The 26,603-nt window shown below is 39.6% G+C and overlaps 1 protein-coding gene and 1 long non-coding RNA gene across 7 annotated transcripts in view; both read right to left on the reverse strand.

The window, feature by feature from the left end:
- The window catches only part of cadm1a (cell adhesion molecule 1a), a 346,601-nt gene that overhangs the window by 17,519 nt on the left and 302,479 nt on the right, over positions 1-26,603 (reverse strand). For 2 of the 6 annotated variants that reach the window (XM_053648173.1, XM_053648174.1), the window contains 3 exons: positions 26,211-26,383; positions 15,541-15,621; positions 2,143-2,175 (listed from right to left, as the gene is read on the reverse strand). In XM_053648173.1, the coding sequence (XP_053504148.1) occupies positions 2,143-2,175; positions 15,541-15,621; positions 26,211-26,383 (287 nt within the window). The remainder of the gene's footprint in view (positions 1-2,142; positions 2,176-15,540; positions 15,622-26,210; positions 26,384-26,603) is intronic. The other 4 variants (XM_053648177.1, XM_053648176.1, XM_053648179.1 and 1 more) reach the window with 2 other exon arrangements.
- On the reverse strand, positions 7,898-11,332 carry LOC128622018 (uncharacterized). The gene is made up of 3 exons (XR_008388345.1): positions 10,116-11,332; positions 9,812-9,839; positions 7,898-9,658 (listed from the first exon to the last, which is right to left on the reverse strand). It is a non-coding gene; the product is annotated as an uncharacterized LOC128622018 (long non-coding RNA).

A 26,603-nucleotide genomic window follows, 5' to 3' on the forward strand; every position in this document is an offset into this window, starting at 1 on the left:
GTAGCATTATGCAAAATAATTAATCTATTACGTGGTGCAAAAACAGCTAGTTTGTTGATATACTTATTATGTGCAAAGAGTGTGATTAACGTGATAAAGTGTTATGATCGCTATAAAGAGCTAAACCTCTATGGAGGATTGAGCCCAAGACCCACAATATGTGCCCATCTTTGAACTAGTGCTGTTTTTGCATGTTACTCTTTTAATGAGTGAACCTACTTATTAGTTCTTTCCTGCTGCCTGATGTGATGCCAATCCCAAATCCTGACATGCACTTACTGCTGTGCCTCTTTTCGCCCTCCGGACTTGCCTGATTCCTGATGCTCTATTTCTGCTTGGAGCTTTCTGCACTTGTGACTCGTTTTCTGCTACTGTGGATGGTCACACATGGATTTGCACTTCCCTAAAACAGTTGCTCAAGTCTCACCCTTGCTTCACTGGATAATCTCACCTGGATAGTGTCGATTTTGTACCCAAGAACTGCTGCTGTTATCATAGAGACCATCCTGTGCTCATCCTAGGACTCTTATTCACAGCTTGGTCATATCGGACATCCTTTCAACACATTCAGTACTGTTTACATTTATATTTACATTTAACCATTTATCCTTATCCAGAGCGACTTACAGAAGTGCTTTTTAAGTCTTTATCAATAAATACATCCTGATACGGGTTCACTAGGTCATTGGAATACTCAATAAAAAAACGTGTTGGTAACGTGAAAGGTGTATATGTACAGTAGTAGGACTAAATAAATGTCTGCTGAAAAATCAATTGTGAAATGGTATTTCTGACTAAACAAGGCTCTTATAAGCTTACATTTACAACTGCATGAATATTATAACTTACATTTTAGCTTACATTTTACATACTAGCTCTTTCAAGAGAATTCTGATAAGAGCAGAGAAAAAGTAATAAAAAAGTATTTTCTCCTTTTCACAGACCAGTAGTCGATAAGACAATAGCTCAGTTACAGAGACATAAACCAGAAAATTTCAAATATTCTTGTTAAAATATCTAATTTTATTTCACCTTCTTGTATTTTGAGTCACTGGAGGTTGTGCAAGATTTGTTCTGTAGTTTCCAGCAATTCACAGAAATAAAGAATGGCACAAGGGTAACACTGCTCTCTTCCTGAAATGGTCTTCCTGACATTTGACAGTAAACTGTACTGTGTCTCAATTAATGCCAGGCACTCTGTGCTCTATTCAGCATCCATACATCCATGTTTACTCCTCAAATGCATTGCTTCTGCATTATAGATGTATACAAGAATGGATCTCACCTTCCCATGTACCTCTTGTATTAGACTCGATCTTTTTTTATTTCTCTTCAAATATTAAAAGGTGCACATGTGAATGAAGAAATGCATCTCAAAGTATAAAATATTCAGAACCTGTGTGTGTGAGGTGTAAAGAAAGGTGCAACACAGAATTAAACCTAATTCCATCATCGGAGTCGTTAAACAGAAAGATGACATGTTAGTGGAATATATTTGCAGAAGAATGCAGTTTTATATATATAGTTATATATATACATATATGTTAAAAATCTTGATGAAACGAGTCTGGTATTATTACTGAAATATTATAAAGCCTGCTAGTTATGCAAATGAAACTCTCGGTATCATTTGGTATCATGAGGTATGGCATCTGCAGTGTGGTCTTGCTTCACCTTCTCAGCAGAAATAAATAAAGAAATCAATAATATAAAAATAATCAGCCATTTGGAGAGCATCTAAATTCATGGGAAATGATGCAGGCAGATTAGGGGAGTGTGACAGGAACAGTGTGAAGACTCGCAAGGCTTAGAGACTCATGCAGCCTAAGACGGAAATACCTGGTTAGTGCTCTGGTTAGATGACCAAACCTGTAGGTGAGTGACAGTCAAGCGCAAAAAGACCAGGACAAAGACGAGAGATGATGACAAGCACAAGACAGGCAGGACAAACAGATGGGGCAGACGGATACTGACAGATGGACAAGGTGGACAGTCACACAACATGGCATTTTCGTCATTTCAGTGCCGCGCTTGTCTCCAGCTGCCTGCAGAGGCAGGGGGCACTAAGCGGTGCTCGGAGCTCAGCTGGCATGCAGTGCCAGGCATGCTGGGCTAGCAGAAGAAGGAGGGAGAGGTACCAACCGTGAGCAGCGGGTTCAGTGCTGGGCGCAGCGTCTGAGCACACGAAGAGAGGTGTGACAGGCGGTGGTGGGAGGAAGGGAACAGGAGAACGGCATGCAAAAAAAGGAGAAATGGGAGAGGGGGGGGACAGAAAACAAACGGAAAACAATAAGCAAAAGACATTTACACACAACTAAGACCTTGCAATAAGCCCAAGAGAAAAACAAAAACAAAGAACGCACACAGGTTATCCAACAGGAATACAAATATAACATCATACATCAAAGTAAATAGAGCATCACCATCCAACAGGCAGCACAGTCAGAACACACTTGTTTGTTTCTAGGAAAATGGGGCAGCACTTTTTTATAGACTTGCAACTGAAAAACTGATGCCGGTATATGAACTGCAGACTGCTGATCATTTTCAGTGCAGCACGATTATGGCACACCTACAAAACTATTGATGAATGAAGCAGCATTATACCACAGTGTTTTTGAATGACTGATTCTGGTCAGAAGGTGTTGATTATTATTATTATTATGTATTATTATTATGTATTATTATTATTATTAGGTTTGTATTAATGTGCTTGTTTTAATACGTTATTGAAGGCTATAGTGACATCTAATTCACATGGTTTTGTATGGTGGATGCTTCATATAACCACAAATTATAAACTGGTACCAAAAAAAGGTTGTTTTTTTTGTTTTGTTTTGTTTTTTTTTTTATAAAGAAGAATGTATAATTATTAATATGGTGAAGCATTCTCTGAGGAGACATTGACTTAACATTTAATCTGTCTCTAGTGTCAGCTTTTTGTTTGTAACAGTAAAGCTGTGACTAAGTTTTCCACCATGGAGTCTAATAATGGAGAACTTTGAGGTTTCAGTAAGTTACTGTACGTGATAACAAGAGCTTGTTTCGTGAACTTTCCACAGACTTAAATGTAACTATAGTAAGATTAAAATTACAACAGGTCTTTACATGATTGATTTTTTTTTTTTTACTGTTGGTAAATTACTGTTGTATAAGAGGAACATCAGGGTAGTACCATTAACTTAATCCAGGCTGCAGTGAATCTAACACCATTTTAGAGGAGATTTGACATCAGTAAATGTGTATAATTTTTACATTTACGGTATTTGGCAGACACCCTTATCCAGAGCAACTTACATTTATCTCATTTATACATCTGAGCAGTTGAGGGTTAAGGGCCTTGCTCAAGGGCCCAACAATGGCAGCTTGGTATTGAACTCACAACCTTCCGATCAGTAGCCCAACACCTTAACCACTGCCCTAATTTTGATGTCCCAAAAGTCACTATACATAGGGGAAATTAACACGTCTTAGCAAAATGTTTTCCAAAATTTTTCCCATAAATTATATTTATTTTTCAGATAGCCTTTAAGAATGCCTTTGACAAAAGAAGAACGCATTGAAATCATTCTCATGGCTGGATCAGGAAGCTGTCACAAGGTAACACGTGGCAAATACATCACACCCAACACTGTTGCCAAACTTATTAACAAATTCAAAAACATTGGGGAACATCCATGAACATCCACTGACGAAGGCACAACCAACATGGTGCTGGCATACATACAGCAGTCCCCTATGTATGGAGACTTTTGGGACACCCTGTACTTTACAGGATACCTTGTACTGTAGGTGTGAATTGTTGACTGATTTGTTAATATGCAGAATTTACTAAGGACTTAAGGACTTACTAAGCAATCCTGTTGTGGCTGATTGCTGATACATTCATAATACACAAACACTATAGTATGTGGTATTAATGGACTACGATGTAAATCTGTGCTTTGTAGTCTTATGGCAGTCCCTTTTTATTGACAGACAGGATAAAGGGTGGCTACAGTCAGTAAAAGTGACGTGTATAATAGAGGAACCTGATAAAATACTCATCAAAATACCACATACTTTTAAGTCTTAACAAAACTGTTATGTGAATAAGTCATTAATGAGCAACTCTTAAATGCTGTCTAAGGCCAGAGACTTTTTGCATGTTAGTTATTTTGAGCGAATTTTCATTAGTTTTATACTTTAATAGTGCAACTCTCACCTTTAGCTTACATCTGAGCCTTGCTTTTCCCCCTGCCATGTATTAATGATCTACTCTGAAATGTAGAGGCATGTGCGAAGAGCTATAGACCTCATTGCAGTGCATTACCTTAGGGCACAGAACACTTCAAACACACCAGGAAAGCTTCTCTGCAATGCAGAAGTGCTTGTTATGGGGTGGAAAAAACATTAGGGATGTCAGTCGTCTGAACATCAGACACTTTGGCCTTGAAGCATAACTCTCGCTCTCCATTAAGGTTAAGCCGAATGTGTTGATGGATGCAGGGTCAGTTTACCTCTTTGCTCTGTGTTTACTAGAGCTGGTCAAAGTAAGGAGGAGTGGTGGAGGATTCGCACTCGAAGCACAGCACACCAGGGGAGATGAGAGTGGTGTACTCTCTGCATGCTGAGATGAGATGAAGCAAACCTGTGGCAGGTGTGGCTTTCAGGAAGTTAACTGCTCTCCAATCAAAGCAGCATGCTACACAACACAGCTTGTGTCACTGAGTGGGAAAAACTCGGCAATGAAGTTGTGCCTGAAACATGGGGCTAAATTGAGGGCTATTCTAAATAATACTTTATAGCAGTGTTTACCAGCATGGCATGAGACCTAGCCATTATTTAGTGCCAAGATAAGATCATTCAAAACTACTTTAAAATAGCAAGGCCTGTTATACTAACACTAGCAGAGTTATTTAGTCAGTTATAAATCTTCATGATTGCTGCTAATGCTAGTTAGTTGGTAAATCTTAGCTAACCTAACAGTATTTCTGAGGGGATGTTTAAATCTAACTAGGTGGTTAACAGTAGCTAACTTGACAGAATTTCTGAGAGGATTTTTCCCCCTATCATATCAGTAAGTGTTTAAAATCTCCAGTGCTAAGTCTAGCCAAGCATGAGCTAACCTGACAAGATTTCTGAATGGATTTAAGTAATATTCATCATCATTTTAATGCTACAACTAGTTATAGCTTGCTAACTTGAGCTAATGACAAGTTTTTCAGCAGCTTTTTATAGATGTTCATAACTGCCACTCTTAATGCTAGCTTGTTGGCTAATATAAGTTAACCTAGCATCATTTCAGAGATTTCATAACAACAAATGTTCATAATTGCTGGTTGACACAAGTTAATCTGACATGATTTCTGTGAGGATTCTTTCCCCATCATATTAATAAATGTCACATTTACTGCTAAAGCTAGCTGGCTGGCTATTCTGAGCTGGAATAGGAATTTAAAGTCCTATTCATAAATGTTCATAATGGCACTGGTATTGTGAGCTAGATAGCTAAAATGTGCTAGCCTGATAGCATTTCTGAGAGGAATATTTCCATCATATTCATTAATGTTCATAATATTCACTTCTAAATACGGCTGCTGGCTAACATCAGGTAAATTTACAGAATTTCTGAGGAGATTTTTTCCCCATCGCTATTCATTAATGTTCATAATATTCACTTCTAAATACCATGAGGTCATTTCAGAGGATTTCTAAAAGGATATTAAAATTTTCATAATCATAATACTCATCACTGTTTGTGCTGGCTATTAGCTAGGAAGAGGATATCAGAGTACACCTTACCTCACAGACTGAAATGAGAAAAATACTTTAAAAGGACTGCTTGCCAGTTGAAGGCCATATCTTTCAGCTAATTTATGCCCATCTATTCCCCCTGCTGATAAAAACTATAGAAACCATCACAGATATTCTAATGGTTTCCACTACAAATGCCATTACAAACCATCAGCTAATCAATAAAAGCATTACCATTACCATTAATGCTCCTTAACGGTATCCATTAGATGTTCTGAAACATGCCACCAATAGAAGGCAATAAATTACCAGTAGAGTCCCACAAGGAACATTACAGTTTCCATTAAAACGATTACAAATTCTATAAGGGTTTCTAATGGGGTTTTTTTTTTAAACATTTTTTTTTTAACAGGGCCATTTAGGGATGCAGGGGATGTTTTTGAAAGTGAAACAGTATAGTATAATACCTCTTCTAATTCTGTCAGCGTTCATAAGAATTCTATGTAAAGTCTTCACATGAAGCTAAGAGCTACTGAGGTTGAGAGCACCTCTGCCATGTCCGAAAGCAGAGTGGTTATCAAAGACGAACAGCTGGAGCCTTTGAACGCATACTTGGTTCACTCCAGGCGAGCAGTTCAAGCTCAGCATCTTGAGATAAAACATGCGCCTATGAATGGGGGTGGTGATCAAAGTAGCGAATAATATCTTTAGGTTATTATTTGACATTGAGAGGAATGAGAACGATTCCCACCCTCTTATGCATGCTGAGATTTCCATCAAAAAGATGGTTTTGAGAAGACAGACCCAGGACTGATGGTTAAAGTGGAGAAGCCGGAGGGAGGGTGTGATTATTCACTGCTCCTGTGGGACAGGAACGATACAGGAGCTTCTCCAAAATAAGTACAGCAATCCACTGCTTGTCCTCCAACCCTCAATCATTGGAGGGTTCCCTGAGAGCCTGCTAACCCTGTTACAGTTGAAGGCTGCAGGGCAGGAGCATATCAATGCGTCAGCCAAACAACAACGGCTATCCTGCCTCGACACAGCCCTTTGTCTCAGCTTGGATCACCTGAGGCGCTGTCCTTGCTGACATCAGCAGCTGATATCAGCAGACATGACAGCGGACGCATAGCACCATGGCTAATTGCAACAACGTATTTCCACCAGAGACCACAACAGAACATGCGCCTGCAGAACAGGGGAAGGACACATGCTGAAACTCACCAAAATATAGCACTATGGGCATGAAATTATTATTATTATTATTATTATTATTATTATTATTATTATTATTAATTGTATAGCCACGAATCTCCAAAATCTAATTGAGTGATGATTGAATTAGAACGGAAGATTATGTGCATGAGAGTAAATCTGGCCAATTTTAGCTATAAAACTTGGGAAGTCATAATTACCACGTCAGGTGCATTCAAGTCACTTTAGTTGGAGCAAGATGTCATATACCTTCTTTTAAGTAACTACAAAAAATTCAAAACTTTGAAATGAAGAAAATGAAGAACAAAGAATGTGCATCAGGTGTATTTTGCTTTTTTATGCTTTGAATCAGTTTATGAAGCTACATATTATATCGTAATTGTAAAGTACTATCGTATTTTGTGCAGACAATTAGCTTTCAACAAATTTACCGTCAACTACAGACGTTGCATCCATGTTTTCTTACTGACACGTCCCGGACTCGGAAACTCTGGTCTTAAAGAAAATCCAGAATTTCCCTCTAGTATTTACGACTTTGTGGTGGTGATATGTGAACCAACTCGTAAATACATTCTTTCCAACATGATGAACGCACCATATTTCCTCTTTTGAAATACTAAGGTGCCATTTAGAAGAAGGGGGCAGGGCTAACTTCTGGGCCAAAATTTTTAATAATTTCAGTAGAAACCAAAAATGAAGAAACTTTGTATTGCATATCTATTGCATTTCAACAGCGAATTGGTTTTTCCAAGGTATCTTCACAATAATGTATATGATTACAGGTCTAGGAAGCTTTCAAAAAAATTCCTTCAAACTTTCATTCAAAAATTACATTCTGAGGTTGGCTCAGCAGAGCAGGCTAAGTTAGCGTGGGGAAAATGCAAATGTCTATGGCCACCACAATATATGAAAGAAAAATGTGAACTAAAGCTATAATTTTGCAGCTCTCTTGAAAATTGTAGCAGTCACCAAATGAGAGTAGGGAAATGAACAAGAAGAAAACAAGCATGGAGCACTCAAGTTATTACAGTCTTCAACTTTATACCAAGTTCGTGGAAGCTGAAAGTGCGCAGAAGTGAAAGGAATTCAAACAACAAAAAGCCACCTATGTGGTCAAAATTGAGAATAGGGGGAGACTGTAAGAACAGGAAAAAAAAACCCTCCAACAAAAGTGTGAGTCAGTACCCTCAAGTTTCAAAGCAGGTTTGAGGAATCTGGCTTTGAAGTGGTAGAGTAGGAGAATTTTGTCAAAAGAATGGAAAAAACCGAACTGCAGTATACCTTAGAAAAGCCTGTTATAGAGTTAGAAAAGCCTGATGCTGCCTAACACTAAGACTGATTAGAAGATTAGGATTAGGAGCTGAATAATGAATAACGAAGAATAATGAGATGCTACTAAATTTACTAGGAGACTCATTGTGACTAAAATAACACTGTATTTATAATTAGCATCAACCTCTAACCCTAACCAACGTCCCAGAAATTCTAATTTCACTTTCTGAAATGATGAATGATGGGAAACGTCACGAAAACCTGGTGAACACAATCCTCATATGGACAGACTATGTAAGTCCTGATATAAAGAGCACACTTGTTGGCCAATCAGGAATGAGCATTTCTCATAGCCATGGTATAATGTAGCTTATACAATAAAGCTACTTGTATACTGATTATTTTCTGTGTACAGACAATTTTAGGTGTGACATTCTCTGGAAAATATGTAACTGTATGCACAGTAATCACTGCTAGCAAATGTGGCTGAATGGCGGTTTGGTCGAACGCTGATGTGCAGATGGGGAAATCAGGCTGAGCCTCTTGGTTAAACATGTTTGTGTGTCTATGTGTGTTTACTCAGCCCACAATGCCTGGCAGATTCACACTTGGGGTGCTGATTACCAGCAGGCCGCCTTTATGATCCCCATCTCTGCTTGGCCATCATAGCTTGCAATCATGGCTCCCATAACAATACAACTCTATATAAAAAAGACTTATTGGAAGCATTTCTGTGTTTGCATGAGTGCAATAAATGTTAAGTGCAATAAATTCCAGAGGATGGTCTTCTCTGTGTGCTGTGTATCATGGCACTGCAGTCGTTGTTTTCCCGCTGGTAATGCAATTGACCTTTAGTGAATTAGCCTTTTCTTTGCCAACGAGCTATTCTTCTCTGTCCGCGCTGTACTCCGCAGCAGAAATCAAACAGAGAGAGAAATGGACTTCTATTTGCAAGTGCTTGTACAGGGCAATTCATCTGTTCAACTTCAAAATCAGTTTACCAGATGGTGTTTATGCCATTTAAGTCCTCCTCCACCCACATTTTTTTTTTTTTTGTTGAAGGCTGAAATTAATTGTTTTCCAACTCTGCTTTTGGCTTTTCATCAATTAAAACAACAACAACAACAAAAAAAAAACGTGGCATTTAATTCAGCTGCCTTTTTATTAATGAGGGAGAGCAATTCTTTAATGACATTTCTGTTGTGCATTTTGGTGTAACCATTGTTTCGGTTGCTATTGTTTTCTTCAACAAACTCTAGTCATCCGGCAAATTGCTTTTTCTACGAGTAGGTTTAGGAATACACTTGTCATTTTTCCTGACAGCACAATTGCCAAGGTCATCAGTCAGCCACTGTACTTGTGTCTGTGAGATGAACAAGGGATGAATGAGCACCTCTGTGTCTGGGTGTGTCCCCCTTCTCATAGTGGCTCTGAACTAGAAAATTAGGCACGATAATAGTAATAAAAAAAAATAAATGGGGGGAGGGGGGTGGGAAACACAAAAGTGCTATAATAAACGAATGTGTATTCTGGGATTAAATTTGTAAAGGCTTTTTCAAATTAAAAAAGAAAGAAAGAAAGAACTCACGGAAAATCAATAAACATCCATTTCTGAGCTGTGTTTAGCAGGGGAAAAAAATTGGCAATATAAATAGCAATGAATGACACTGGCCCCGTTACGTATGGTGCCCAGCAAAGCCTCTCCATGTAGCCATTTATTTTTCGGTCTAAATGGCAATTTAGTCATCTCTAAATGTCACCTCCTGAAGCTGCAGAGCACTTTAGCCTTCTGTTAGGGCTTTAATAGATTTTTTAAAAGTGCAGTATAGCCCATTCCATTCCTCTCATAGCCAGTTTATCAAAAATGTATTAAATCTCAAAGTGGCCTCTACCTCGGTGGACTGATAAATTCATTTGGTGTTCCTGATCTATACGCATCCCCTGAACGGATAAAAGAAATCAGAGCTTTATGGTGCGGCAGCGGCCGGCTCACGGTGGTGAAATACACAGGTATAATAGGATGCATTCAGAGGTAAAAGCATGAATCGGGCCTCATATGGAAGACTTACGGGTATGTGCTGTTAGCACTGTGGACACTCAAGCTTATATAATGAGATGTATCATTTCATACAAAATAATGTGACACAACATTGAATATTATACCACAGCACTGCTGAGTTCTTGGTTCTGATTGGTCGAAAGGTGATGGTTAAGTAAGGTTACACGATTTTAATGGAGACAAAGAACCACCCAATGCGAAGCGGGGTGCATTAAAATCGTGTAATGCACACCCAACCATGGATTATTCCACTTATACCATGGTCACTTGCCAGCATTAACAAATTAAAGCTGTCATTAATCTTGGCTGTGCAAAATTTGACTGAAAAGATAAAAACAACGGTTAACTTTCGTTACTTATTTTATATACGGGTTGTTACATCTAGAATTCTGCCTGCTCTATATCATACACAGAGATAAAGTAGTGCGATAAGATTACATTTATTTGAATGAATTATAATAAATAGTTATGAGAGAGAGAGACAGAGAGAGAGAGAGAGAGAGAGAGAGAGAGAGAGAGAGAGGGTGTGTATGTGAATTACCTGCGTCTGTGCCGTGTCTCTACTAATAATGAAGCTGTGAGTTTAACTACTGTATGCAACTGTATGTTACTATGGTTACAGGCAGCACATTAATTTAGAACGGTGATTAAACTGACCGGAACTACCTGTGGCACATACGCTTTTAACGCACACCTTCCAGCCAATCAGAATCGAGTATTCGTACAGGCCGTGGTGTAATTTTTCTATAACAGCTCGGCTTTGAAAGTAGTGCCAGCTGTAGTGCAAAGTATTTTAATCTACTCATTCTAATACGCTAATACGCGATCATTTCCATAGTGACAATTTACACAGCAACTTTTATGCCAGATGCTCAACTTATCTCAACAAGACTAATGATGGACAGATTAAAAAAACATTTTTTTTTTTAAACAACAACAAAAAAAGTTAAATGATAGGGTGAAGGTTTGTGTGAGGAGACATTTATATAAATTTTTATGGAAGGTCACTCCAGTGTCAGCATGTTGAAACAGTCAGAAAGTTTTTTTTGTTTTTTTGTCTTATTAGAGAGAGAAAAAGAGAGACTGGTGAGGGAATGACCTTGTTTATAGCTGCTATAAAATAATTACAGGAACTAACTTGTGTCACAGATGTTCGACAATATTCAATGCGCAGTGAAAATGCACAATTCAAAATTGTGATCATTGGCAAATTCCTATGGTGTAAGAGGAATCAAATACTTCCAGATGTGCTGCTATAGAAAAATGGTCCACGTCAGGGTGTTAATGATAACGCGTCCCACCACCCCATCATTCATTACACGTTATTTTCCTATAACAGCATGCCGGCTTGTATTTTATTCCTTACATACTGTATGTAAAATTTGGCATCATTTATCTAGGCGATGTCTTAAACAGGTAGACTGTGTGGTGCTGGTTGAGGGTGGGTTTGGTAACGGCGAGGACAGGGTGTGTCTAATCAGCATGCGTCACTGGTGCTTTCATTAAGTGCAATCATGCAGCCTAATCAAGCCTGATTCATTTTTATGCTTTTTACAGATTCACTCAAATCATCCGCACAAGTCAGCCCCGAATGTTTGATTGCACTTGTGGCTGAGGGCTGTTCTGCTTCGACTCAAAAGCACACACAAAAAAAAAAAAGAAGAAAAAAAAAAGTATGCATCTCATCTTCGCCATACTGAGCTGTGTTCTGTGTAATATAAAGAAGTGCCCTGAGGAACACTGAAAATGGAGAGCAAAATGATCTAACTTGCTCGCTTCAAAACCATAATTGTTATAGGCAGCAAATCACATCAATGGCTATTTTAGAGTTTGGAGCCAGCAGCAACATTGAATTTGCTTTTATTATCAAAAGCGTTATTAGCTTGCCATATTCTTTGAGAACGAGAGCCAAGGACCAGCAAGGCTAATGATGGCGGCAGGGAGATCACAGGACCGTTTATATTACTCCACAAAGGGACATGATATAGAACCTCAGTCGGCGAATCGGTGGAGTTAGACTGTGAGTGATCGAAAGAGCTCGGTTAATTGTGAAAGCTAGAACGACTAAAACTGCATTGTGTCCTATTTTTAGTCGGTGGCATTATCCTATTAGATTTTGTGGCAGTGTACACACAGTAATGCCGTTCGTTTGTCTTTTTTATGAGGACACTACAGCCTAATTTCTAATGAACGTAGGACACTTAGGTATTAAGAAGAACAGCACTAACAATATATTTGAAAAAACAACAACATTCTATTAAATGTAAGTGATGCACTACAAGTGGATGAAGCAATTCAGCTCTATGTAGATGATTAAAAGGATGGCTCAGTTGCCAAATGTACTTCATCAGCCAAGACATGTTTTTGGTGTCTGAAGTTTTTATTTATTTTTTTTATTATTTTTTTTTCACTTGAGCTACAGTGGAAGTCTATGTCACCCAGAAACACATTCTGTGACAGCATCGAGTTATTCATTGATGTGACACAGACATGGCGATGTGGTTTAGGACACAGTCACAATGAGTGACTTTATATAATATATATATATTTATATATTGGATTATAATCATGAAAACGAAATTCATAGGATTTTGTGTCATCCGAATCAACTTCAGGGAGTGTTACTGTTTCCACCCTGAACTTGATAACAACACATCCCAAAGTGTGTTATTCCTTTTATAGCATAGAAATGTAATGTACATTGCTGCTTGAAAATAGAATTTTCTATATAACTGCATAAATATGACCTAAAACATCATCTGATTTTCATAAACATAGATAAAGAGAACAGAAATTAAACAAATGAGACAAAAATATATACTTGGTTATTTATTTGTTGAGGAAAATGATCCAATATTACATATCTGAGTGGCAAAAGTATGTGAACCTTTGCTTTCAGTATCTGGTGTGACTCCCTTGTGTAGCAATAACTGCAACTAAACGTGTCCGGTAACTGTTGATCAGTCCTGCACATCGGCTTGGAGGAATTTTAGCCCATTCCTCAGTACAGAACAGCTTCAACCCTGGGATGTTGGTGGGTTTCCTCACATGAACTGCTTGCTTCAGGTCCTTCCACAACATTTCTATTGGACTAAGGTCAGGATTTTAACTTGGCCATTCCAAAATAATAACTTTATTCTTCTTTAACCATTCTTTGCTAGAACGACTTGTATGCTTAGTGTCATTGTCTTGCTGCATGACCCACTTTCTCTTGAGATTCAGATCATGGACAGATGTCCTGAAATTTTCCTTTAGAATTTGCTGATATAATTCAGATCTCATTGTTTCATCAATGATGGCAAGACGCAGCAAAACAGGCCCAAACCATGATACTACCACCACCACATTTCCCAGATGGGACAAGGTTCTTATGCTGGAATGCAGTGTTTTCCTTTCTCCAAACATAACACTTCTCATTGAAACCAAAAATTCTATATTGGTCTCATCTGTCCACAAAAATATTTTTCCAATAGCCTTCTGGCTTGTCCACGTCTTGATCTTTAGGAAACTGCAGAGGGACAGCAGTGTTCTTTTTGGAGAGCAATGGGTTTCTCCTTGCAACCCTGCCATGCACACCATTATTGTTCAATGTTCTCCTGATGCTGGACTCAAACATTAACATTAGCCAATGTGAGAGAGGCCTTTAGTTGCTTAGAAGTAACCCTGGTTCCTTTGTGACCTCGTGGACTATTACACGTCTTGCACTTGGAGTGATCTTTGTTGTTGGAGTGATCACTCCAGGGGAGAGTAACAATGGTCTTGAATTTCTTCCATTGGTACACAATCTGCCTGACTGTGGATTGGTGGAGTCCAAACTCTTTAGAAATGGTTTTGTAACCTTTTCCCGCTTGATGAGCATCAACAACTGTTTTTCTGATATCCTCAAAAATCTCATTTGTTTGTGCCATCATACACTTCCACAAACATGTGCTGTGAAGATCAGACTCTGATAGATCCCTGTTCTTTAAATAAAACAGGAGCTCACTCACACCTGATTGTCATCCCATTGATTGAAAACACCTGACTCTAATTTCACCTTCAAATTAAACTGCTAATCCTAGAGGTTCACATACTTTTGCCACTCAAAGATATGTAATATTGGATCATTTTCCTCAATAAATAAGTACAATATTTTTGTCTCATTTGTTTAACTGGGTTCTCTTTATCATCTTTTAGGACTTAGTGTGAAAATCTAATGATGTTTTAGGTCATATTTCTGCAGATATATAGAAAATTCTAAAGGGTTCACAAATTTTCGAGCACCACTGTATAATTAAATAGCATGCCACTTTTTTATCCATTAAGAGGTACAGATTTAGGTTTAGATTACGTGGATCGTCTGCCATACAAGTCACTGTGAGTGAGTTGTTACTATAAAAAAGATCATATTAGAGCTGGTGTATTAATATAAACCTATGATTTGCCTTGCAGCTGGCAGCTGGCACTATTATCAGAGCTGCTGTTATAAAAAATTTATCAACACATTCCAACAAATCAGAATTGAGAAGTTGTGGTATAATAATAATAATAATAATAATAATAATAATAATTTTTTTACATGATTATTAGCATAGCAATGTCAACTGATGACTTGTGCCTGTATTTATTGAAAAGATGTTTGTGACAGATTTATTTACATTAGCCACATAGCTCCAGTGTAAATGTAATGAGTTTGATGAGTCCTAGGTGGAGGACTACATTTGGGGGTAATGGTGGTCATTTAAAAAATATTCTTTGAGGTGGCATACCTTAAAAAAACCCCAAATAAATGAAATTTGAGCATAAATATGATTGTCATTCTGCTTATCTATCGATGAGACACTATAACTGTATGGAATCATGTCCGAAAGAAAAGAGGAACATGAACCTGTTTGTGTGTAACCCTGACCAGACAGGGCTGTCATTGTAACCCCTCCGGAAACACAAAGGGGTTCTGTAATCCTGGCAGCAGACAGGCCTGGATACAGCTCCAGATCCTGATAAGATTAGCCTGCTAAAGGAGCAAGCTGTGCTAAAATTTGAGAGAAACACGATGGCTTTTGGACCTGGTGCTGCAGCAAGGCCAGGACTGGTCTGGCCACAGATGGGAGCAGCAGCCACTCATTATCAGCAAGAGAATCTTATCGGGACTGACTAGCTACCGGCAGTCTTCTTTTTCTTCCCTTTTCTTTTCTCTCTCTCTCTCTCACACACACACACTCACACACACACACAGGCTGGTAGGCGGGTCGGGCGGGCGGTTGAAGGTCATACTGTACCTTGGGTGATACCTGGGAGAGAGGTTGTGGTGTACATGGTGGTGGTGGCTGTAGTGGGTATAGGGGTGGTGGTGGGGGCATCTGGATGGGAAAACAGCACACACACACACACACCAACACACACACACCAACACACACACACCAACACACACGCACACACACACACGCAAAAATGAAAACGGGGAAATAACAAAAATGAAACAAAAAAATCAAACTCAACACAATTATGGTATACACTGTCACTCAGCAAAGAATGCAACCAAATCTAAATATGCATTTAAACATAGCATAAAAAAGCCAGTGTGGGTAATTATTAGCGCATTTGCAGTGATGTTTCAAAAAAAGAAAGAAAGAAAAAAGTGGCTCACATGATCCAAGTCAATATCGGCTAACTACGCTAGCTTTCTATTTAAATGAGATGTATTATTATTAGCAAAATAATGCAGCCACAGTTAAAGTGGGACATCACATTGCATACCACTATATTTAGCTACAGTACAACATTAGAATATTGTCAGTGAAATTTCCGTCATTTAAAAGTGTCGTAAAAACCCCCTTATAAACAAGACTAATGTTTCTCTGCTCTTTATCCTCCATGTTTGTTTTTCTCACCTAACCTGTGACCTGATTGGTCCAGAAGTAAAAACACTCGCAGTTGACTTTGGTTGTTAGTTGACTTTTTTTTACCCAATTTTCCTCCAATTTTGTCATTTGCCAATTCCCATCCACTAATTAGCTCTCTCCTATCACACAACAGCGACCAACCTGGAAGGGTGAAGACTAAGACGTGCTTCCTCTGAGACACGTGAAGCCAACCACCGCATCTTTTTGAACACGTTGCATCACAGAGCATCTGAACACTCGGAAGAAAGCGCTATCTACCCTATTCCGCATACATGGGCTCAAATATGCCCATGATTGGCTAGTGCTGCTGCGATTGACAGGGGACAGATTAACATCCTCATCATCAACACAGCTCTCATGGACTCCTGGACATGGATGCAATTGGCATCATCACGATTCAAACTTGTGATCTCCTGAATGCTATTCTGTTGCGCCACTTGGGACCCAAAGTTTCATATTTTTTTCAACTTTGGAAATAATAATAATAATAAATAAAAAATAAAATACTGTCAGCACTCATTTAAAAAACAAAAAAGTCCTATGAGCGTGAAAGCAGCCTAAGATGTCAAGCCAAGGAATGCAGGGACAATGAAATAAATAATAATAATAGTAATAATAAAAAAAGGATGAGATAAAATGTTTTGAATGGAAGACAATAGAAACATGAGAGTAAAAATTGAAAATGGGAGCCCATACAGCCAAACCATGATGCTGAGGTATCACTGACATGCTCACTTCGAAGGGGGTGGTGGTGGTGGTAGTGGTAGTTGGGGGGGGGTGTATACTGGTATGACTTGGTACGACCGGGAGCACGTTTATCAGCACCAGCAGTGCCTGTTAACCCATGGTGCATAAGACTAACCAGGATTTTTCACCATGTGTGTTAATGAAATGAGCAAAATTCATTAGAGGTAGGTGACGAAGTAGGTGTTAATGTTTTCTTTTACCATCTACAAAGCGTGATCCCATTCTTGAACATTATTCTCTATTCAACTGGTGCATAATTGCACCTAGAATTACCCAAAAACCAAGGCTCTTCTTTTGCTGGAAATGTTCCTTTGTGTATGAACTAATCAGGACAGACAAACAGGTGACAGTTAATGAAACGAGCAAAATGAAATAATATGTGGCTGCTTTTGGTTAGGGGAGGTTGTGTGTGGATCGTGTGCTTGCCGCTGAGATAACAGGCGTGAAAAGTGATGCGGGTGGTGCCACTGTTTGCCCGGCGCATCCAGACAGATACCACTGTGTTAACATCTGTGCTGAGGAAATTGGCCGGCTGTCTCCCCTCCCAGCTTTGTTGTCCGCGCTCCATCAAAAGAGCTCGGTGGGAGCCCGGGAACACTTCCCTTCGCTAATGATAAAATATCCAGGAGGAGGGAACACAGCCAGAGATGGCGAGAAACATGCAGAGAGAGAGTAAGTTTCCGAGCTGCCTCCATCACACACATGGCACGCTGCAACAACTCGGAAAATGGCAGCCACTACCTGTTTTTCAGTACACACCTCAAACTGCGCTCGGTTTAGTCCAAAATGAGAAAGTCAAAATGAAATTTAAAAAAAAAAAAAATCTGTAAAGACGTGTGCAATGCACTTGATGCAATAGCATCATGTATTTGCATTTTACATGTAAGTTATGTGAGCATTAATCTACTTATCTAGCGCTATGAATGGCAATTACAAATACATGGGGTGAGGGTTGTGTGATGGTTTTATAGTACTTCTGACTATATGGGGTTCTTTTACATGCCAATAAAAAGCTTTTCTGAATCACAGGTTATTTGAGGTTAAATTGATTTCTGTCTCAAACTACAATGAGTCAATCAACCACCTGTAGGGCTACTTTAATTTGGTTTTACAAAAGAGAGCACAGCGTCTGAGGTAGACGAGTGATTGACACTCGACACATGCCTCTAAAGTAATTAATCTTTACTATTATTAGTTTTTAAAAAAAAACCTTGCATAATAAACTCCAATTCTTACTTTATGTTCACCTTTATTTAGAAAGCACATTCAGCTTGTTGTGTCCCCGATCAAAAACAATGTAAACCTGTGTAAAATTCATATTTACATATGGAGATATGCTTTGGTGCTTTTTTCTGGGAAACATTACTGCTGTCATTCAGGATTCCCCTCAGTGACAATGATATTATGTACTTTACTACTGAAAATCCATCCTATATTACTGTTGTCCTGTCTAGTCTGTGTGCACTGTCTTATTTATTTTTCCACTTGTCCCACACTGTCATGTATTTGCACTTTATGCACTTTATTTAGTCCTGTGTACTGTGCTTCTGCATTGCATATTACAACATGGTCCTAAAGAAGTGCCATTCGTTCAAGTGTATACATGTTACAAGGAGGAACGGCAATGAAACCTACTTGACTAGACTTGATGGTACCGATTTATTTGGGCTACCTCTCTTTTTTCCACAATCTCAGAAATGAACAATAGAAAATTCTGGACCATGTTATCTTTATGAATAGACTGGTATTTTAGGCCTGAAAAAGAGGACATGACCAGTAAAAAAAGAGGACGCTTGGTCACCCTAGGTTGTTGTTTGTCCCCATCTACACTGTTTCCATTAGCCACCTGTAACTCCACACACATTTTCTCAAGTCCTTTTTCAAAATTCTGCTGTTAAGGTATTCTTTTATTTTATTACAATAGATATCATATCATAGGTTTTATCTGTCCGTATAGCTGTTTACGGAATGAACATTTAAAATGGGTATTTTCTACAGTAAAAGGAAATACATGATCCTCACCCCACTGTTCATGTTAATCAACAGGAATAAACAAGCCCTGATTGGCAGGGCCACAAAACCAGTTGGATTTTGACACCAATGAGCTATCATATGAGCAGTAGGTACGTTTCAATTAGAGATTGATTACCGTGCCTTCAGTTTAATAAATTGTGTGTCTAGTTCGGTTCTGTTCTTAGAAATGAATTATTAAAACATTCTCAGGGCTGAAATAGTTATGACTGACTGCTATATTGGCTTTGCCAGAAAAAAACAACAATGCTGTTTGTCTTTCTTAATTATAACACATATAAGAAAGCAAAAATTAACATTATGTAACTAGTAGTTCCATTTAACTTAGCTTAAAAAGCTAACTTTATTTTGTATAAATATCCATGCTCTGTTAGTTCAACCGACATGCTAACAGTTTTTATGTTCTCTTGTTTGACTAGCATCAATCCATCCATCCATTTTCTGTACTGCTTATCCTACACAGGGACATGGGGCACCTGGAGCCTATCCCTAGGAACTTGGGGCACAATACGGGGGACACCCTGGACAGGGGCCAGCCCATCACACACACATTCACATGGACAATTTGGAAATGCCAATCAGCCTACAATGTAGGATTAGGCTAATCCTGGAGTAGGATTAGACAGTAGTATCTAAAATTGAAACAAATTTAATAACTTAAGAACAAAGCTAGATCAAAAGCACATTATTACATTTACTGTACAAGGAGCAAGCCCCACCTCACCTATTTTCATTGGCCGCCATGCTTAACCAATAACAAGCATTCCTGTCACTGGGAAAGGTTTAGGAAAGTAAAAAAGAAAAAAAAATCCTGACTGACAGACACATGGGGAGCTGGCTGAATGGGTAGAGTATGTTATGCTATGAGCTTAAGACCAATCTCATCCTCAGTGGTGGGCCAACTTAATTGGCTCTACTCTGTTACGAACTGTGAATGCCTAGCAGATGTTTGGGATTAATGGTGTCAGCAGCTCATTAAACATGTGCCAGTCCAAAAAAAAGGAAATAAAAGTAGATCTACTCCATGCTCCTTATTGGGGTCTTCTACAGTATGTAAATATTTAGCCATGTCTCTTTTAAGAAAATACACTAATGCTGGAGTGAATCAATAAGTTTAGTGCTTCTTGCCTTTTAAACAGCAGGCACACTCCTTCCATGCCACGCTTGTGTGGGTTTATCATAGCACATTATGAATCATCTCAGCAGTCTGAGATGCGAGGTGTGTGGAGCAGGCTCATTAAACCTGGGCCACGGCAAAACACTGCCAGTTAAGCCAATTCCCCAGACGTGTACACGCAGGAAGGAGAGCTCATCATACGGCATTTTAGAGTCCCTCCCTCGATCCCAGCTCTCTCTGCCTTCCCAGTGGACCACTTGCTAAAAGGGTGCATCTTCTACCTGTGATTTGGCATGCATAAACAGCAGGGAAGCAGAGAGGCAAGGGGCACCAACAGTGCTGCGAGAGATCATGGTGCTATTTTCTGGTGCATGGGGGATACTGAATCATCATTCAGGAACATTATGTAAAAACAGGAAGTGCATACGCAAGTAAAAGAGTGATCAAAACCTCTGGGCTGTTGATTTGCCCAACAACCACCTTCTATCTTGGGCTTTGTTTGTTTGTTCAAGGAGGGCTTTTTGTTTGTGCGTAAAGGGCGGAACCTAATCCCAGCAAATATTGCAATGGTTCTGATGCTCTGGGGGTGTAAACACAGAGATAACTCTGCATCTCCTCCTCTGTCTGTCATGTGCCTCAGAAAAAAGAAGGAAAAAATACAACCTATTTGGATCTGTGTGCTTTCCAGTGGCAGAGACAGATAGAGGCATATGCAGACAAATTCATCCCATCTGTTTTTGGCAAAATAGAGAAAACGTTCCATCAATAAGTGCCAGACATAGCACGCTTTACTCAGTATAGGGAGTAAATTCAATTAGCTCTGTGCATTCTTCTAGACTTTTTTGGGATTGATGGGTGAGACAGATGTTGAGTGAATGGCATAAAATAACAATGAGTACAGTCAAATCCAGCATTGACAAGAATCCTGTAGTGATTGACTCCAATTAACGCCTAATGAAGGAAGGGCTGTGGGAGTCCGCCCCCATTAATGATTCCAGCAAACAGAGTGAGATGAATGTGTTACAGAGAGACTCCTCTGGCTAGGAGATGTGGAGACAGAGAGGTGAGGGAGGGTAGGAACAAACCAATGGTTGCCTCACAAATAAACCCAGCACCCGCCCAATCTGCTTGCTGCACACTATGACACAAGACTGATGAGTCCCCTCTGGCCTATTAAGCGATGACTTTATGACAAGGCTAATGATGAAAAAGAAGTGCATGCAGCATCCCGGCCAATTTCGTGACAATCAAGCGTGAGTGTACACGTTAATGAGAGTATTTACAGGTAGGTTGCATCAGTGGGTCGGCTGGAAGCAGTCGAGTGAGTCTGGCCGTGTAGTCATCATTCTGCTCATGTTTTTTGCAAACAGATATCTAGTTTGGGCTCTGCTAACGGGATGGCGTGTTTACTGGAGGATAACAATTGACATGAGAATCCAGCATGGTGCAGATGTCTGCTTCCTCCTTTCCAACGAGGGCTTATCACACCCAGAGTGGATGTTTCAACACTCATTGAAAGGATCCTCAATTGCACGCAGAACAGAAGACACGGTTACACGTGTTATCCATCATAATGAATCCAATGCAGGAGCACAGGAAATCACTTGAACTCCTGATAATGTCAAGCAGCCTTGGTTAGCAACTACCAATCCACCGGTTCATTGTTACTAAGGTTCAGTTCCATTGACATGCATGTAATTTGCCATGCATTGCCATTTCTGACACTTCCGGGAGCGTTTTTACATTACCGAGTCTGATACTTGCACATTTGCATTTCCAGCTGGGTGATTTCTTGAGAGGCAAACTACCGAAGCCATGTTTGACAGCAGCCGAGATGTATCGTCGAAATCTGACTTTTAAATGCGAGTGTCACGACTGCAACAAATTGCGAGGGAAATATCGGCGGCTCAAATGTAATGAAAGTGAGCGGGGCTGTAAGAATGGAGGGAGAGTGTCGAGCGGGGGGAATTTACAGCTTCATTATAATGACACAGTGATGGGATTTGGCCCGCAATTGCAGGACTGCAGATCTTCTGGGTTTTTATTTTTTCTTTTTTCTTTTCCAGAGCAGATTTTGAAGATTGCTCAACTGAGCATGGTTGTTTGGGAGCTATGTGTACTTCTGGGAGAAGTGTCCTTGCCTGCTTCGAATTAGATCTTGAGTACGTGGGACAATTAGCTCTCTCAAGTAGTCTGTAGCTTATTGCGAAACGAGGCGCGTTATCAATCACGGCTTTTTGTTTCCGTCATGAGAGATGATCAGCACTGTCTTTGTGGCTGGGGAAATGTGGCTTGTGCTGTGACGAATATCTTTTTATGCGCCCTGGCATTTACGGAGACATACTGTATGGAGCTCTTTGCTGGAAACAGCCTGAGCCAGGACTGTATTATAAGCTGTAATCCACAACAACACTGCAAAACCCATTGTCTCTGGAGTTAGGTTGCGTCTCATGCGTGTGCAGTGATCGATTGCTCGCGGGCGGCAGCACAATGACAGAGGAAAGCACTCTAAGCACTAGCGGAAGTGTTACGGAGAGGGAACGAGAGCTAGGGTGACAAGCGGAGGAGGAGGGTGCAATAAAAAGGGGCTGGCGCTGTGGAGGCGAAAGCTAGTCTCTATTAGGTTAACGGTGTGCCGTAAACTGGTTACAGTCCTGTATGCTGCCTCTCATTCCCCTGCAAGGCTCTTCCAGCACTGGGGCTGTGGAAATGTGTCTCAGGGAATGTAGTTTTTCCGCCCATAACCTCTTTAGTGCCAGCCCCCCTCTGTGCGTTCTTCATCACTTAGCTTCCAATAGCTGTATTAGAGAGACATGGCTGCTGCAATACATCTGTTCTGGCTATGTGTAGGAAAAGGCCTCAAATCTTGCAAAGAACTGATGGCTCGGTCCATTCGATTCGTCTCTTTCAACAATAAGTCATTCATAAATTAGAACTAAGGTTACAGAGCCCTTCCAATTATAAGCGTGTGAAGTTATTCTTGCTGTTGTTCACTGCAGCGGCACCGAGAGAATGAGAGAGTGAGAGAGAGAGGAGAAAGTGAGAGAAGACACATTTTTGCTTCACATTTCCAGCTGACACGCACATTTCTAATGGAATACTTAACACATTTACTTTTCCAGAAGAAAACCTCGAAAAGTGTATTAAAACCCTATCGAGATGGGTTTTTATAAGATCATGCATCGAAGCTTCAACAATTACTGTTCTGGTATGCTATTTAATGCATGCGCTGGATGTGTGAAAATGTGCCACAAGCTTGACAACTTGCTAAACAGCCATTTTGTCACACTCTTTTTCCCTCTCTCACTTCATATTACAAAAGCCTCTAATTGCGCCATTCTCAAACAAAATTTCGGACTGTTTCAGACACTCGAGGTGACTTTTCAGACCACGCCAGTGAAGCTTAGAAAGTGACAGGACCGCTGTTTGTAATAAGCAGATGTCATCGCGTTAAAAACGTAGGAGAATTATAATTATAAGACTATGAAGCGTGCAGATGTCATTGGTGCCTGTCTTTATGAGCATATGTGTGGCGCTTGTAAAATACTGGAGGGTGTCAGAGCGCTCTGTTAACACACTGTGTTCAGGTGGGAGGCTGTGCGGGGTTGTCAGAGCAACATGACGCAAGATTAAGCGCTGACAGCCTGGTCCCAGCTTCCAGGCTCCACACTCCATTTGCAATTCTAATACTAGGACAAGATATGCTGCTGAATTACAGTAGACATTTAAAAAGTGGCGGCAGACATCAAAGCCATCAAGCGGCCAGACGGAGCTCCGTAGGCCCACGCTGCTTTTAATAAGTCTGTTGATCTCACCTCAGTCTGGGTGAGAGGTGCGCGTGGTGTGTGTAACTCCCCCTGTCCTCTTCTACAGGCTGGGCGCTTGTGAATTCTCCACCTGCAACGACTGCCAAGCTTCTCGTGGGGGAGAAGTGCGAAAAGCCTGGCAGGTTCGCACAGCATTCTAGGGAAAGGATTTGGAACACACCTACTGGAGCTGGATATCTGAGTTTACTACTCAGACAGCATAGCATACAGGAACTAAAGCAAGATCATTATATTGTACAAATTGCTGAAAATTTTGGTACCAGGTTGCAGTTGGATGGTTGTGGGTACCGGCTCAAGCTGGCACCAACAGAATCTAACAGTACTTGAGGGTGGGCTTGCAGTAATGGTCGATGGAGATTGGTTAAGCATGACGTCCCATCACTGAATATAAGTAAGGGAAAATACACGGCTGGGTGTGCTTTACTCAATTTTACTACGCAACGCAAACCAATTTAAATTGTGGAACGCACACCTAGCCATGGATTATCCCGCTTATACCACGGTCACTTGCCCAGCATTGACGAGTTAACGCTGTCATTGATGTTTGCAGTGCAAAATTTGACAGAAAAGATCAAAATAACGGTTCATTTTCGTTAGTTATTTTATATACGGATAGTTAGATCTAGGATTCTGCCCGCTCTAAATCACACACAGAGATAAAGAAGTGCAATAAGATTACATTTATTTGAATAAATTATAATAAATAGTTATTAGAGAGATTGAGTGTGTGAATTACCTGCATCGATGCAGCGTCTGTGACTTTAACTACTGTATGCAACTGTAACTGTATGTTACAATGGTTACAGTTGTTCATAGGAATTAATTTTAATTTAGAACGGTGATTCAACTTACTGGTACTACCTGTGCATTATATATACAGTTTGAACACACACCTTCCAGCCAATCAGAGTCGAGTATTCAGACAGACCATGATATAAATAAATAAAACCACATTACAAACTAACATTGATCTATTTTATAATTCAGCTCTGTTGAATTCTCAAATTTGTCCAAAGATTTTGATTCATTTTCTATAACAGAAAAGTCTGACACTAGTGCCAGCTACAAGGCAAATCACAGGTTTATATGTCCTCATTCTAATATGTTAGCGTTTTTATACCAGCAGCTCAATCACAGGGACTTGTTCGGCAAACACGAACAATAAATTTATTATTATTATTATTATTTTTAAAAAACCTTATTTTTATTTTTTAAAAACGCATATAATTATTGATAGGGTGACTTTTCTGTAAGGGGATATTTATGTAACATTTATAGATGTAGTCTCCAGTGTCAGAGGTTTCTAACAGTCAGTAAGTTTTCCATTATGGAAATATCTTCAGGAGAGAGGATTTCTGCGCCTTCCGGTTTCTTGGGTTTTTGATGAGCTAGTTTTTTTGTTGTTGTTATATTATCTTGAAGAGAGTTAAAAAAAAAAAAAAAGAGAGGCTGGTGAGGGAATGATTATTTCAGGCTGCTACAATGATAACAAATGAGAACACGGTCACTTTTTGTGGAAATTCCACAATATACAACATTAAATGTAACAAATGGTTAAAAATATGGCATGACAATCATTAATAAATGAAAAATTGTAATTGTTGACAAATTCCTGTGGTATATGTGGTACTTATTTTAATCCTCAACTAAGCATGTTTTTTTGTCAGTAATTTCACTGCAGCAAATATGAACTGACCAGATAATGTTCATCCAAGCACATCTTCCATGCTGAACTGGCATTGCTGCACACCGAAATGAGCCAGCTAGACATTTTTACTCATATTTTGAGTTTGGAGAAAAAGAACTAAAACCACAGCTTGCACTAATTCCTGTTATTGGTTTCTAATTGTGCCAAGAAAAAAAAAACCCTCATAGTTGCCGTATGTGTTTATCTATTACATCTCTTTCTTTAATGATTCGTCATGATATTATTATTAATAAAATACAGCAAACGTGAATGAACACAGTCAATAATGAGGTGGTGCAGATGGTTTCCAATGAGTGTTTCTTTCCTTTTTTACATGCACAGCTGTGCATTGTAAATACCACTATAGCTCACCACATAAAGACCCCAAGCACAACACAAATCCTTTTAAATAAAGGTCGATTATTACAATCTAAGACCAGATGCGAGTCATTTCTCCACAGGCTTAGTGCTGTAAATGATATCAGAAGTGTTTCAAGATAGGAGAGTGTTCAGAGCAGAGTGTGATATCCTAAGGAAAAGGAAACGTTATTACAATCAAACTTATTGATCTCGTATTCAGCACGGGTGAGGGTGTATGAAAGGAAGGTTGAAGGTTGCTTAAGCTTTGTGAACTTACCGTACACGTAGAGGATGTAATCATCATAGGATTCTCCCACCGAGTTCGAGGCCACGCATCGGTAAGTACCGTTGTAGGACTTGTTAAGGTTCTCGATGTAGAGATCCGAGCCGGTGATGACGGCATGAGATGGCACGTCGTCGTCCACCTTCACCCAGTTCACCTGCTGAGGCCTGCGGAGAGACGGCGTACAAACCAGACTGGCTTTCAGACAAAATGGCCAAACAATATGCCCTCTTTAAGCCTGCTGGATCGTTGTAAGCATCTTACAGGGCCAAAAAAGGTTGATATTTTTCTGTTGTCTATTGCCATTAAGTGCCACTAAGAGTCTTGTTCCTTTGTCCTAACAGCTACTGTAAACAGGGCATGAAATGGCCTTTCCCCATTTTCACA

The sequence above is a fragment of the Ictalurus furcatus genome, chromosome 18 (genome assembly GCF_023375685.1).
Source record: "Ictalurus furcatus strain D&B chromosome 18, Billie_1.0, whole genome shotgun sequence".
Classification (NCBI taxonomy): Eukaryota; Metazoa; Chordata; class Actinopteri; order Siluriformes; family Ictaluridae; genus Ictalurus; species Ictalurus furcatus.